General features: G+C 46.1%; 1 protein-coding gene across 3 annotated transcripts in view; it reads left to right on the top strand.

Annotated features, from left to right (window-relative positions):
- The window catches only part of cdc42se2 (CDC42 small effector 2), a 32562-nt gene that overhangs the window by 16150 nt on the left and 3408 nt on the right, over positions 1 to 13004 (top strand). For 2 of the 3 annotated variants that reach the window (XM_029117031.2, XM_029117033.2), the window contains exons 2-3: positions 5166 to 5439; positions 11988 to 12089. In XM_029117031.2, coding sequence (XP_028972864.1) covers positions 5386 to 5439; positions 11988 to 12089 — 156 coding nt within the window. In that variant the 5' untranslated portion in view covers positions 5166 to 5385. Of the gene's footprint in view, positions 1 to 1129; positions 1630 to 5165; positions 5440 to 11987; positions 12090 to 13004 lie in introns of those variants that run through there. The other variant, XM_029117032.2, reaches the window with a different exon arrangement.

Raw genomic sequence — 13004 nt, 5'->3', positions numbered from 1 at the left:
GGCTGGTGCCTTGTAGAAACTGCCTCTGTGGACGAGGCCGTGGGTTCTTATACAGTCCTCATCAGCCCACGGTGGGCGATTTCAATTTTTTTACAGTGCGGGGGGGGGGCAATCCAATGTGATTTTGACCGGTCATCGTTTCGGATAAATATCCGGGATGGATGGGCGAGAGCACGGCCCCGTGATCCATCTCCGCCACCCCCCGCTCTAGGCCTGGCGGTTGCGCGGTGCGGAGCAGTTGCCCATCTGAGGTGGTTATGGGCTCCACGGTGGTATGTCGCCCAGGGTCACACACCAAATTCTGGGAGATTTATCCACAGGACCCCTCGTGTGTGTGTGGTGTGTGTGTGTGGTGTGTGTGTGTGGTTCCCTCCATTGTTAGGCCTTGTGCCCCCTCCCTCCCGTCCCCTCAGCTTCCTGATAAAGATACTGCCTGGCAGCTGCTACCGTGGCAACAAGGCCCGGGACAGAGGAATTGAGAGCCTGCTCCAAATAACAAGGACGGCCATTGTCCCGCTTAGTACGTTGGCAAGTGAGCCTAGAAACAGAGAGGCAGCGAATCGCAGTGATGAGGGAAAGTTATATACCATTGCAGAACATGTCGTGATATTTGTGCTTCTCATCAACCTCTTTATATAACTAGCCACTTTCTACTGCCTCATTACGATCTCTCTGTGGACGTGGAGGGAGTCTGATTTGCATTGTACATTTCTTAAATATGGGAAGTTATTTAGGTATTTTTTGACGTTACCTCAGTAGTGCCTGGTCAACCCTATTGGTGTTAGTTTGAGAACAAGGGGTCAGTCTGAAGACTGGTTTGGCATTGTGCTTTTTTATTTTTTTCCATAATGCTCTTATGTGGTACTCTGAAAGGGATTAGCACTTTTTTGTTTTCTTTAATTCTTAATGACTTGTTTAAACCAAGTCTGACCTGAAATTTATTTTTTTGGGGGGGGGGGGGGGCTCTACTGTTGAAATGTTCTGCAAGAGAAATGTCTGATCAGAGACCTTTTTAGTGTCAGAGGAGAGTCTCTTAGCTCCCATTTGACAAAACGTTTGTGTTGTGTCATGAAGGGAGGGTGTTTGACAAGCAGAGGTGGGGGCTGTGTTAATGCCCAATGGGCATTTTATCCATTAGCAACCTGCTGCCTGGCTTTGTTGAAAGACCCGACCGGCTGGAATAACCTCCCCTCCTCATCCCCTCTGCTCGGCTTCCATTGACCACTATGGATTCCTCAGAGGGATCAAGCCGTCACTCAGTCTTTTCCACAACTGGTGGTCATAGTCGAGCAGGGGGGGGCCCAGGAACGGAACACCTCTGGTGACTGCACCAGGCCCTGGTCGCTGGGAGGGACAGAGGTTTGAATAAATACCACAGATCCACTGATCCGTGACTGAGTGGTGAACAAAGGCCTCCTGGGGTGAGGAGCGCTCCGGGAGAGTCCGACGCGGCCCTCCTCCCCCCCTCTGCGCGGGGTTGCTGTCCCCGTACAGGCTCTGTATCACGGTGCCCCTCCCACCCTCGCCGGAGGAGAAAGAGGCAAGAATCTGGGTCTCCGTCTGTCCACGCCGATGGCTCGACCGAGCATGCTCTCTGCGTTGGTCCCTGGGACCGGACGGTTGGGCTGGGTGAGTGCTTCTTTATTGTGGTCGGCTTTTGTTCTGCAAGCCTGTTTTTATCTTCAGAGGTGGTGGGGGTCGGGGGAGACTGCTACAGGTCTCTGGCATGGAGCTCTTTGACCAGGATCCCACCAGACTAGTTCGAGACACAGGTCCGTGCTAGTCTGTTGAACAGTCTTGCCGTTCTCCGATACCACACTCAGATTGGACCTCGGTGGCGTTGTTATTCCCAGTAAAAGGCAATACTGTTGTGGCCCGGCGGGCGCCAGCCTCAGAGTTGGTGTCTCCGTTTTTTTTCCTAGGTTTTATCTCCTCTAGCTTGTAAGGGGAGAGGGAATTTCTGCTCGGTTCAGAGACTAGAGTAGGGGTTTGTCTGTGGGTTTGTCTTTGGAGCCCTGCTCAGTGTTGCAGTCTCCTCTTCTGTGGTGTGGATGATCTTCCTGGCTCTGGCTTTGGTTCCCTTTATGGCTCATCAGTAATGGCAGCGGTGTCTGTCTGTGTGTCTGTCTGTGTGTGTGTGTGTGTGTGTGTGTGTGTCTCAACCGGACTCATCCATCGTCACATCCAGCCAAAGGAAGATGACATGTCTTCACTGGGATGCAGAAAAAGAGGGAGTGATGGAAAGTCCTTCCCGCTGCCAGCAAGCATGCTGTAATGAGAGGAAGAGTGTGAGTGAGAAGGGGACGACCTGGCCGTCTCCACCATAACTGCCTTGGGAATGATTTGTGAATTCTCCTGCTGATGATCATGTTGTGAGGTGGATCGGAAGGGCCGGTACTGGGAGTACTGAAGGTTGTCGGCCTGCCTTTCCCGCTCCACCACGGCCCCCCTACTCGTCACACATTCAACACTGGTCAAGGGCTTTGCTTGATTCAACATGTCAAGGGCTTTGCTTGATTACAAGTAGGGCCTCAGATCCTGTGGGTGGACGCCACTGGAAGGAACAAACTTCCATTCTGTATTTGCAATGCATGTGAACCTCTATTAGATGGGTGAAATGTTGCATGATTGATACGCTTGTGCTTTTCCATGTTGGTAGACGATTGAGCTTGGCCGTTGTTTATTCGGATCAGGTGTCCTCGCGCTTGATTGGCCCGTCTGAGCACTTTTCTAATTCATGGTGAGCTTGTGTTTGTCAGTTATTCAGGTCAGAGTATTCTGTGAATCGGTCTACCGGCCCAATGTGCTTGCAGGCGAAAGTATTTTTACGGAGTGCCGCCATATGTAAAATGATCACGTTGATTAGCCTATTGGTTTTGTTGCCACAACCAAACGTTGGTTTAAACGTACCTATTCATGATTCAGACAATGACTGCACAGTGTCAAATCGGAAACCGCCAAACTCCAAAGGACCCAGAATAGATGAATGCAAAGCAGTTTTGAGACCCGCCAGCACAGCATCCGATGGAGGAATCAAAGGAGACCACTTTCAGCTCGGGCTCATGCATATTTGGCACATGTGTGAGGGTCTGTGTGAAGGAGTGTGTGTCCGACTTAAGCTTCAGTTTCTTTTATTCTCCTCATCCTCGTTTGGCTTAAGTTCACTCCACAAATGCTTTGAAAATCTTGTGGTTTGGAAATCTTTTCATATTCCCTTCTAAAAGGTGAATAAATAAATGTTTTTTTCAGTCACACATCAATGCAGCCATTTTGATCTAACAAAGTGGGGAGAAGTGTAGACCATGCCTTTGGAAATTGTGATTACTTAAGAATCTGTTTGCAATATGTTTTGTATTTTCGTCAGCAGGGAGAAAGGAAATTTCCTGTGACTTAGTATTGGGCTTTGGTTTTAACAAGGAGCAACCTTTTCCTATGACAGTTCTTGCAGTCATTTGTGTGAGTTCAGACTAATTTCCTTTTCAAGTAAGAAATTGGTTTCACTACAGCTAGCTTGTTGACTGAACCGACTACAGTCTTTTGAGGTGGGGTTTTGAAACCCTCCTCTTTCAGGATGTTGCTATGAAGTATAATTCATCCTTCATGGGTTAATAGCAGGCCTCAAGGTGTTATAAGCTGCGAGTCTAGGCGACCAGGCCTGCACACCTAGTACATATACCAAGATTAACTAGCTTCAATATTGTGGCCATTTTAACAAAACACCAGGGCTCGCCTTACATTTTTTGGTTTTACCACAAATTTTTAGGTAAGTGAGCTTCATGACTAAAATGTATCTCATTGAGTTCTCACACATTTGAGGTAACTTTCCTGCCCCCTAATAATGTCAGTGGAGATCCTGAACAAGGTTCAGTTGTTTGATCCCAGTAAGGAAGAGAAACAGTCCCCAGCTCTAACCCTAACCGCGCCTGAGGCATTGCCAATTATGTTCCCAGATCCCGTTGGTCCTCGTTGCGGCTTGTTCTGACCCGTCTGTGTGTGTGTGCGTGTGTCTGTCTGTGTGCGTGTGTCTGTCTGTGTGCGTGTGTCTGTCTGTGTGCGTGTGTCTGTCTGTGTGCGTGCACGCTAGCAAGTGGTCCTGATGAGTGAGGTTTTAGCGTTTGCTATGGCGGGTCATAAAGAGAGGCTAAAGGTTGGTTTAAATTACTGGGTACCTTTTGGTTTTCCCACAGTGTGTTTGAGAACCTCAGATTACCTCAGAGAAGGGGGATGAAAAGCCCATTGAAATAACAACCCTGGTTGCATGGCTGTGTATTGTCTTACACTGTAGTGCCATGCCTACACACATTACTTAGTGAAACTTACTTCTGCATTTTTATTCCCCGTGGAGCATAGGCCAGTAGCTCTATCTCTGGTCTTACGCTTAGACTCCTAGTAACCCGACAGTACAAAGTAATGCAATCCCTCTGAAAACGTCACCGGTTTCCTGTCAGACAAACCTTCATCTTAATGACAAATGAATGATCCTCCTCTGCTGGCGGACACTTCCTACAGCCTTCCTCCCGGGTTGCTAATTCGGTTTTGGAACCGCACGCTGAGTGCTCGCTTATTTGCTCTGGAGGAAGAGTTTGTGTGACAACTCATCAGTCACGTTCCCCGTGCCTCTAGACACACATACCTGCCATTTTGTTTGCATGAATCTTTAATCATAGGAGCATTCATTCAGAGAGCAGTGATATTAGCCAACGGAACACTCTGAAGGAACCAATCGATACAAATCTATCCGCTCTACTGGCAGAGAAAGCTTCTAAGTGGAAAAGCAGGAACTAACGTTGGTTAACCAGAACTTAAATATGGCAGTATTCGTCCAATGTTGAAATTCTGGGTCCATATGTGTTAAGAGCTACTTTGTTTTTCTCATTGGTGGACATCGACCACAAGTTTATTGTGCCGGTTCCCTGACAGTACTGATGGTAATATTTGAGCTGTGCTAATTGATTTTCAGTGTCAGAACAGGTAAGTGTGAAATGCACTGAGGTTCACTTGGCCGCATCCCAGCATTACGCCGCATCTGATTGGCTGATGTGCGTGCGCGCGTGTGTGTATGGTGTATTTTTGAATGTGGCGGCTGTACAAACGGTGAGCTCACCTCGTGTGTCTCTCTCTCTCTCTCTCTCTTTCTCTCTCTCTCTCTCTCTCCTGCCTCCCAGGTGTGACTGGTTCCTGAGAGGCTTGCTGGATCTCTGCCTCCCCCTCTCAGGCTGCCCCCCCCCCCTCCCTCCCAGGCCTGGGCTACAGTATCCCCAGACCCCTCCCCCCCATTCTCACCCTGGGACTAAAGAGTCTGACAATTCTACACCTGGGAAGTGTTGTTTTTGTCTACACCCTGGTAGACGACTTGGCTAAGGAACACTTTCGGAGCACTAAGTCATGAGCGAGTTCTGGTTGTGCTTCAACTGCTGTATAGCAGAGCAGCCCCAGCCGGTAAGTCACGCCACAACCGACATGGTCATTCATTTCAGAACCTTTTTAATGCTCTGGAGTTGAACAGCTGGACTGCTCGGTCAGCGGTAGGCTCACACTGCTCTCTCATTAGTTATGGGTTTAGTCTCTGTTAGTGCAAAGCTAGTTCCCAAGGCGTCCATTATTCTTCATTTAAATCTCTTTTACCTGTCATTTGTCATTTATCGCCCCCGTCGGATCAGTACAAACCTTGGGAATTAAGCCACTCCGAAACATTTTGTTCTGGATTCTGACCGCTAAATGGTTGCTAACTGTCTGAGCCCCTGTGGAGCGAGAGGGGTTATGTACGTTTTTTGCATGACCACACAGCCATATTGTTTCCATCTGACTTTCAGATCTATGGCAAAGGTCATGGATGGGAGGCTGGGGATGATTTACGACTGAAAGATGTGTTAGGTCCAAGTTTTAACAAGCCCACATAGTCAATTCAGACAGCAGTCTATGAACATATAACATGACCTTGAAAAGTCATTTTACATTTCAATATGAGAGCTGAAATGTGGATGGTAATGTTTGTATTTCTTGGTATGTTAACCTGCCCATCCCTGCATAGTGTCTTCCACTTGTACAGTCTTTTCCCTAATTAGGCCTGAGAGTAGACAGACAGAACAAAATAATTTAGACCTTTATTACATGTTAGTTTCACCGTGAGAAAGCTGCTCCCTCTACATACAAATCACATGCTAGGATACCTTGTGTGTCTGTGTGTCTCTGTGTGTCTCTGTGTGTCTCTGTGTCTCTGTGTGTCTGTGTGTCTCTGTGTCTCTGTGTGTCTCTGTGTGTCTCTGTGTGTGTGTGTGTGTGTGTGTGTGTGTGTCTCTGTGTGTGTGTGTGTGTCTCTGTGTGTGTGTGTGTGTCTCTGTGTCTCTGTGTCTCTGTGTGTCTGTGTCACTTTTTTGGCTCCTTTTCTTCATGGGGTGTGAATGCTCTCCACTAGGGCTTAGCTTCAGAATTGTTATAAAACCAGGAGATAGTTGCTGTCACAACACATTCATCCTCAATTTGTCTCAGTTCTACCTCCCCCAACTCCCATTCTGAACATGTGCGTGCTCACACACACTCAAAATAGATTGGTAAAGACTCCCTGACTAGATTCCTCCAGTTCAGAAAAGCCTTTGTTCTCCATATTCCACTTTAGGCTTGTGAGAATAGTGACGGGTGTGACCGATTCCACCTGGGTGTGTTCTGCTAACTCGGGTGGAGGTGGGGGGGGGTGGCCTAGGTGACACTACACAAACAAGTGCTTTCGTCTTCACTCTGCATCAAGATGTAGCTCTTGCTAATCGAGCTTTCCCTCTCTCAGCCTTTTATGGCTAAAGCATGTGAAGAATCCTGAGCATTTTGCCTGCTCTGACCTAGCTAGGGCCTGACAATTCAAGCTTCGCCAGTCGTATAGCAAAAAAAGAATACAATTTAGATGGATTTGTTTGGTGTAATGTTGTTTTGTTTAGATTGTGTTCTGTGTTCTGTGTCTGTATACCAAAGACATTATATGCAAGGGCCATTTAAGATAATGGAATATAGAATGTGACATAAGATAGAAGGTGAGTGGTACATTTCCATTTGATAAAGGGTGGATATGTACAGGTGGAGCTTCTACACTATTGCTTATAGGGCTTTTAAAGTGAATCAGTGCCAACTGGACCGGTGGGAAAGTTTTAAAGGGGGAACAACTCAGGCACTCTGTTCTGTACAAATATTATATTTGAAACTTGAGCTTAAAACATTAACTCCAGATGTCTGCCGGTCAATTTTACTGGCAAAAATGTAAAAGAAATAGTGCAATTTGGATAGTGTTAAGAGAAATTAGGTCATACGTACCCCAAAGTGTTAAGAGAAATTAGGTCACGTGCGTGTTTGTGTGGTGCATAGGCATGATTGTGTGAGTGTGTCTGGGAGTGTGTGATAATGAAGCTGTGTGTGTGAGCACTTCTCTGTGTTTCCCAGATTAGACTTAATTGCCAAGACAGGCATCACTGTTCTGCTAAGCATTGACAGTGATGCCCAAATAAATCAGTCCAGCCCCTAGGAAGAGCACTGAGGACTTTCCCCATCTACACCCACCCGTGTCCTCTTTCCTGCTGCGCGATAGGGCCCCTGTTTGCAGTCTTTCCACTCTCTCTATACAGTTAGGACTAATGTTTGTTGTTGCTGTTGTTCTCACTGTATCCCTGAAAATCAGAAACATCTGGGTTCCTGTCGCCGACACAAAGAGCGAATTGAGCAGTCGCTTTTATCCAAAGCAACTCGCAGGTAAAAGTTCTGCGTGACGCTCTTGGGATTCAAACCCAGGCCCTGCCGTTGCCCCTTTTGTACCACAGTGCTCTAGCCTCTGTTTGACCTGATCAGCGTGTTGTTAGGGGAGTGTTACGGAAAATATGAAGTCCTTCTGTTTGTCCCGGTTTCTTTGTTGCCTAACTGCATCCAGGATATTTCAGCGTCTATTTGAATTCTGTGCTGCAGCGTATTTGTGTAGTATTTGGTGAGCGGTTGGAGCTCGCCACAGGATTTAAGTGGCGTTAGACTGATCATGAGCTCTGTAAAGCTTCAGAAGGAACATGCCCAGGGTCATAGAGCCCCTAGTTAAAAGCCATACTGACTGGCCACCCCTGCTTGAGTGAAGAAATCCTTCATTGGAACTGGATCACCAGCGAAGTAGACTGGGTCTGGGTAGTCCAGATGATTCTCACAAAGTTTGGGTTTTCTCAGAACCATGTCGGACATAAAGGGAAACAAATATTGCGAGGACTATCAGTATGCCGCAAAGTCAGTTCTTGGCTTCTACGTCCCCATTTACCTTGGCTGTTTTAAGTATGGCCCGAGGCTCCCATATGCTGACAAGCTATTCCATCACATTCCATTTTTCATGTGACAGGCAGTGACTTCATCCTGGACTGTGCCGACCGGGCTAGCCACACCTGAAGTTTGCATCGTAGTTTTGGATTAACTCATAGGCCTGGGGAGGATTACCAGGTGTCAGATGTCATCTGAAATCTTCATTAAAACAAATAGAAATGAGCGCACAGATCTTACTTGGTTCCCCCGGCTTTCTCTGTTTAGGGAAAACAATCCTATTTAAAGCTTATTACTGTATCCTTTTTGTTGAGTTAAAACGTGTATTTTGCAGAACGGTGTTTCTTGTAGCGGCAGTCTTTTCTCTGAAGCCTCTCAGGGGAATGAAGACGTAGAGGAAATTAAGCAGCTCATTGTTGTGCCTGGCCATGTAGAAATCCATGAACATGTCACTTGATAACCTAGTTGATAACCGTGACAACAACATGCTCACGAGGTTCACGATGACACGGACATGGTTTAGGGTATGAGTCACCCCTAGCAACAGACGATGTTTAGTTGCTATGCTGACAGACTCCAAATTGAGTTCATGCTGGAAACTCCTTATTTGATTTTCTTATCTTTGCTCATACACTGGAAACCATGAAACCTCTTCTTAAATTATTGTAGTCCTGTAGTTTTATTTTTTGCACTCCTAATTTTATAACTCTATCTTTGACTCTCTCTCCCTGTCTGTTTTTCAGTTTTCTTCCTTATACCTTTTATGTGGGTGTGTGGGTGTCATTTCTACAAACCTGCTTTCTTTTATACCTCCTAAGCACTTTTATTTGAATGTAAGCTTTTTGATTTTCTCATAAAATGTTCCTTCAGACAACATTATATTGCCTTTCAGTCTATGAAAGTTTGAACGTTTTACCTGTCCAGAAAGTAGAGCGAACCAGAGGGAAGGGGCGAGGACTGTTCTGATTTGTCCCAACGGCAGGCCTGGGTTATGTTTAATGCTCCTTTCTGAACTTCTTCTCACTGGCTCGGAAGTGTTATTAAACTGACAGGCACTTTAAAATGGCCAATGGAGTTTGGTTCACCCTGCTCTTGGAAGCCTGTGGAAATCCCGCTAATGACCCATTGGAATCTTGTTACGGTGATTTCCACTGACAAGGCAGGACAGCCACGCAGCACTGCTCCAGCCATGGCCTGTAGACAACCACCGCCATGTTCGGACCACTGTGACTAATTGCGCTGACCGTCCCAGTAACCGCACATTAGTGACTAACCAGAAAACTGTCTTGGGTGGTAAGCATTAGCTTAATGCAAATTATTAGCCTGAGGTAGAAGTATCAGATGTATGCTATTTCGTGGATTATGGGAAGGCTTAATTCGTCCCCAGCATCAGGTCATGTCAGTTGTGACCAGAAACGGTTTGTTTATCTGGGGTGTGGGTGGAGCATAGCCTAGACCCTGGTCTTTGTTGGTTAACATTATAGGTGGAGGGGGGGCTTAGGCACGTTTTTCTTTAAAGATGAACAGTATTATTTCGTTATTACTGTTGTGTTTCAGAGGAGCCCAGTAGTACATCAAAGGACTCTGTGGAGACCAGTCATGAACATGTTCATAATCCGGGTTCCAAATGGCACCTTCAACCACATAGTCCACTACACCTGACTACAACCCTATAGGTCCTGGCTAAAGTAGTGCATGATGAGGTTGATAGAGAGCCATTTGGGATGTAATAAGGAAACTGGCAGTGCTTTTTATTTTTACCCTTCATTTAAAAGCCAGACAAATGTTAATGGTCTCAAGACTTCATGCTTCTGACATTTATTAGGCTGCACAACCCAAGGATACGTGTTCAGAGTCCAATTATTTCAGGTGATTGTGGACGCTGCTTGCAATTTTTCTGGGCAGCCTTTTTATTATATGCCTTTGTGTTCATTCTGAGGGCGTGTTATGCTAAGATGAGAAATTGTTGTCCGTATGCAGGGAAGGCCCCGAATTGTTTGGGTTCAAATGGAGGTCACGGTTTGTCTCCCCATTTGTGTATAGTGCAGATGTTGGCCAACGCAGCTGTTATTCCTTGTCATAATATTTGTCTTACCTACCTTTTTCCTGAGATCTCTACTTTCCTCTTTACTGCTGAACCTCTGAGAATTTTGCCTGACAACAAGTTCCAAGTTCTGTCATGTGTATCAAGCTTCAGCTCCTCTGCTTTGGGATTTTAATGAAATCTTGGTTTGACACTTTGAAGTACCCCAAAGGATGACAAGATTCCGTCAAGCAGATTGAGGGAACGTCTGGCAAGGAAACGGGAGGATTTGCTGCGGTCATCTGTGATCCATCTGGAATTCCCGCTCTCCCATGGAACGTGACACAAAAGGTTGAGCGAGTCCTTGAGGTTCTCCCACCGTTCTACCACAGAACGTCTCCCTCTTTTGAAAGTCGGCATGACGCTTATTTGCCGAGGTTGACAGAAAAATGCCTTTGGTTTGGCGGTAAACTGGCCGGCTTGCACTTCCGCGAACCGCCACTCCGGGTTCACGTTTCTCTGTTGCACCGTACTGCTCCCCTGCAGGACGTCTCCCCTGCCCTTTGACCTGCCCGTGACCTCTTAGCCCCGCACCGGCACCAGGGCTCTGGGTGGGACATGTGAAGCAGCATTGGCAAGCTTCAGACCTGGAGGACAAACAGTTCTGCCGTGTCCCACTAATAAGATCTGGCCCAACCATTGTAAGCCCCCCCCCCCCTTTATTGCGGGCGCTGGGACTAGACCAAGTGTTTCAAGGCATACTGCGCTCGGAAAGAGTGTGATTGGGATATTGTTTATATAGTGTGTCACATGTCTCCTTGACAGATTTTGAAAATAGAACATAGCTTAGCTAGAGCTGTTGATGATGTGACGATGTGTCACAAGGGTTCTCATGATGTGGGTCAGAACCTGGATGAACTGGACTGCAGGTCAGAGTTCATGCAATGCCGTTGAATCACGTTATTTTCATTCTTATTCCAGTGACAGAATATTGAGTTCCCTGAGTAGTAAGCACCGCTACCGTCCACACGGGCATTTGAGGAACGAACACGTCTTCAGGGAAATAGATTTCCGTGGGTCTAACCTGACGAAATGAAATCCAATGGAATGTGATAATTAGCTGTTGACCAATTGGAGGTGTGGAAAAAAACATAGCATGACCTTATTTTAAGCTGCTCCTTATTTAAGTCTGTGTTTCGGAATCAAGACGAAGGCAGGAAATGACTTGTTGTAGATTCATAAATATAATCAGCATTCACGTGGCTTACAAAAAATTACAGGGAAAAAATACAAGTATCACGCTTGTAAATTAAAAGAAATTATACAAAAATGTCCTTAGTAAGAGAGGGCATAGGTCACCATGGAGGTCACCATGGAGGTCCTCAGAATGGGACGGTCAGATTTGCCTGTTCAAGCCCAGATATTTCATTTTTGAACAACATTAAATCGGTCATGTAAACGTAGATGTTCAAATGTATGCATCAGTAGCCAGAATGTTGTAAATGTTTATGCTCCATTTGCCCTGCTCACGGATGCACACACACCCCTTGTGTGAACTGAATGGCAGGAGAATTGTAAATGATTAAACAATGGCAACCTTTGTTAGTGTCACAGGATGTATTGGAATAGGAGAAATACATGGGAACTTTAGAACAAAGATATCACAATTTCTATGATCTTTTCCTTCTTACAGAAGCGGCGGCGGCGTATTGACAGGAGTATGATTGGAGAGCCCACTAACTTTGTCCACACATCCCATGTGGGATCGGGAGATATCTTCAGTGGCATGAACTCGGTAAGAGGAAGCAGAGCAGGCAACACATGGATGCCAAGAAGAGGATCCTACAGGACCCCCCCCCCCCCAAAAAGAAAACCCCAGTTACCAAATGCATTATGGGAAAGTGACGGTTGCCAGTGATTTGCACTCTACGAATGGGCTAAGTGTACACCAGTGTTATGATGCAGTTACACAGGCACTGGTTCACGTTTCAGGATGTTATTTACAAGGACCCAGGATGGGATTCAGAAGTGTGGGCGTGCGTGTGTGGGTGTGAGCGCGTAGAAAGGCACTCTTTTCTAACACCGCAGGTTTGATCAGATGTACGTTATACTCCGTGACACTGGAAGGCATTGTGCCAGTGATGTTTCATAGTACCTTAGCTAATACACCATGTATTATGTCCTCCTATGAAATGCACTCACCACTAAATTGCGCTAACCGAGGTAAATACTGGCAACTTTGTGGCTGAACAGACCACTATGAGCCTAGGCAAATGGATCTCTAATGGATTTTCCCTCTTTATGATCCTACCATGGGACATTTAGCAATTGTGAATTTCAAGGACCTACTTTATTGGGACAGGAAGCTTGTTTTTGTTGTTGTTATTATTTCGGCTCCATGCTTGAAATGTTTGAATTTGAGGTTATAGTGTATATCCTCATCTTTTGTTCTGGGGCATTTATTTACATGTTGATTTAGTCACTTTTGAAATGACAACAGAGTATACGTAGGCTGAAGTTACCAAACGTGTTGAGCCCGAAGTATTTGTACAGAATAACGTCACATACAAATGAGGTAAATAGTTTTCTATTTGGTCAGCCATCATTCACGTAATTTTGACACGCCTGTCACATTGACACGCCTGTCACTGGTTATCTCCTCTAGTGAGACTCCCAGGCCTGTACTGCAGATGTCCATCAGTTGTTGTTT

This window comes from Esox lucius, chromosome 23 (assembly GCF_011004845.1).
Source record: "Esox lucius isolate fEsoLuc1 chromosome 23, fEsoLuc1.pri, whole genome shotgun sequence".
NCBI lineage: Eukaryota > Metazoa > Chordata > Actinopteri > Esociformes > Esocidae > Esox > Esox lucius.
The sequence above is the reverse complement of the archived record's forward strand: the minus strand, read 5'-3'. Positions and strand labels throughout refer to the sequence as shown.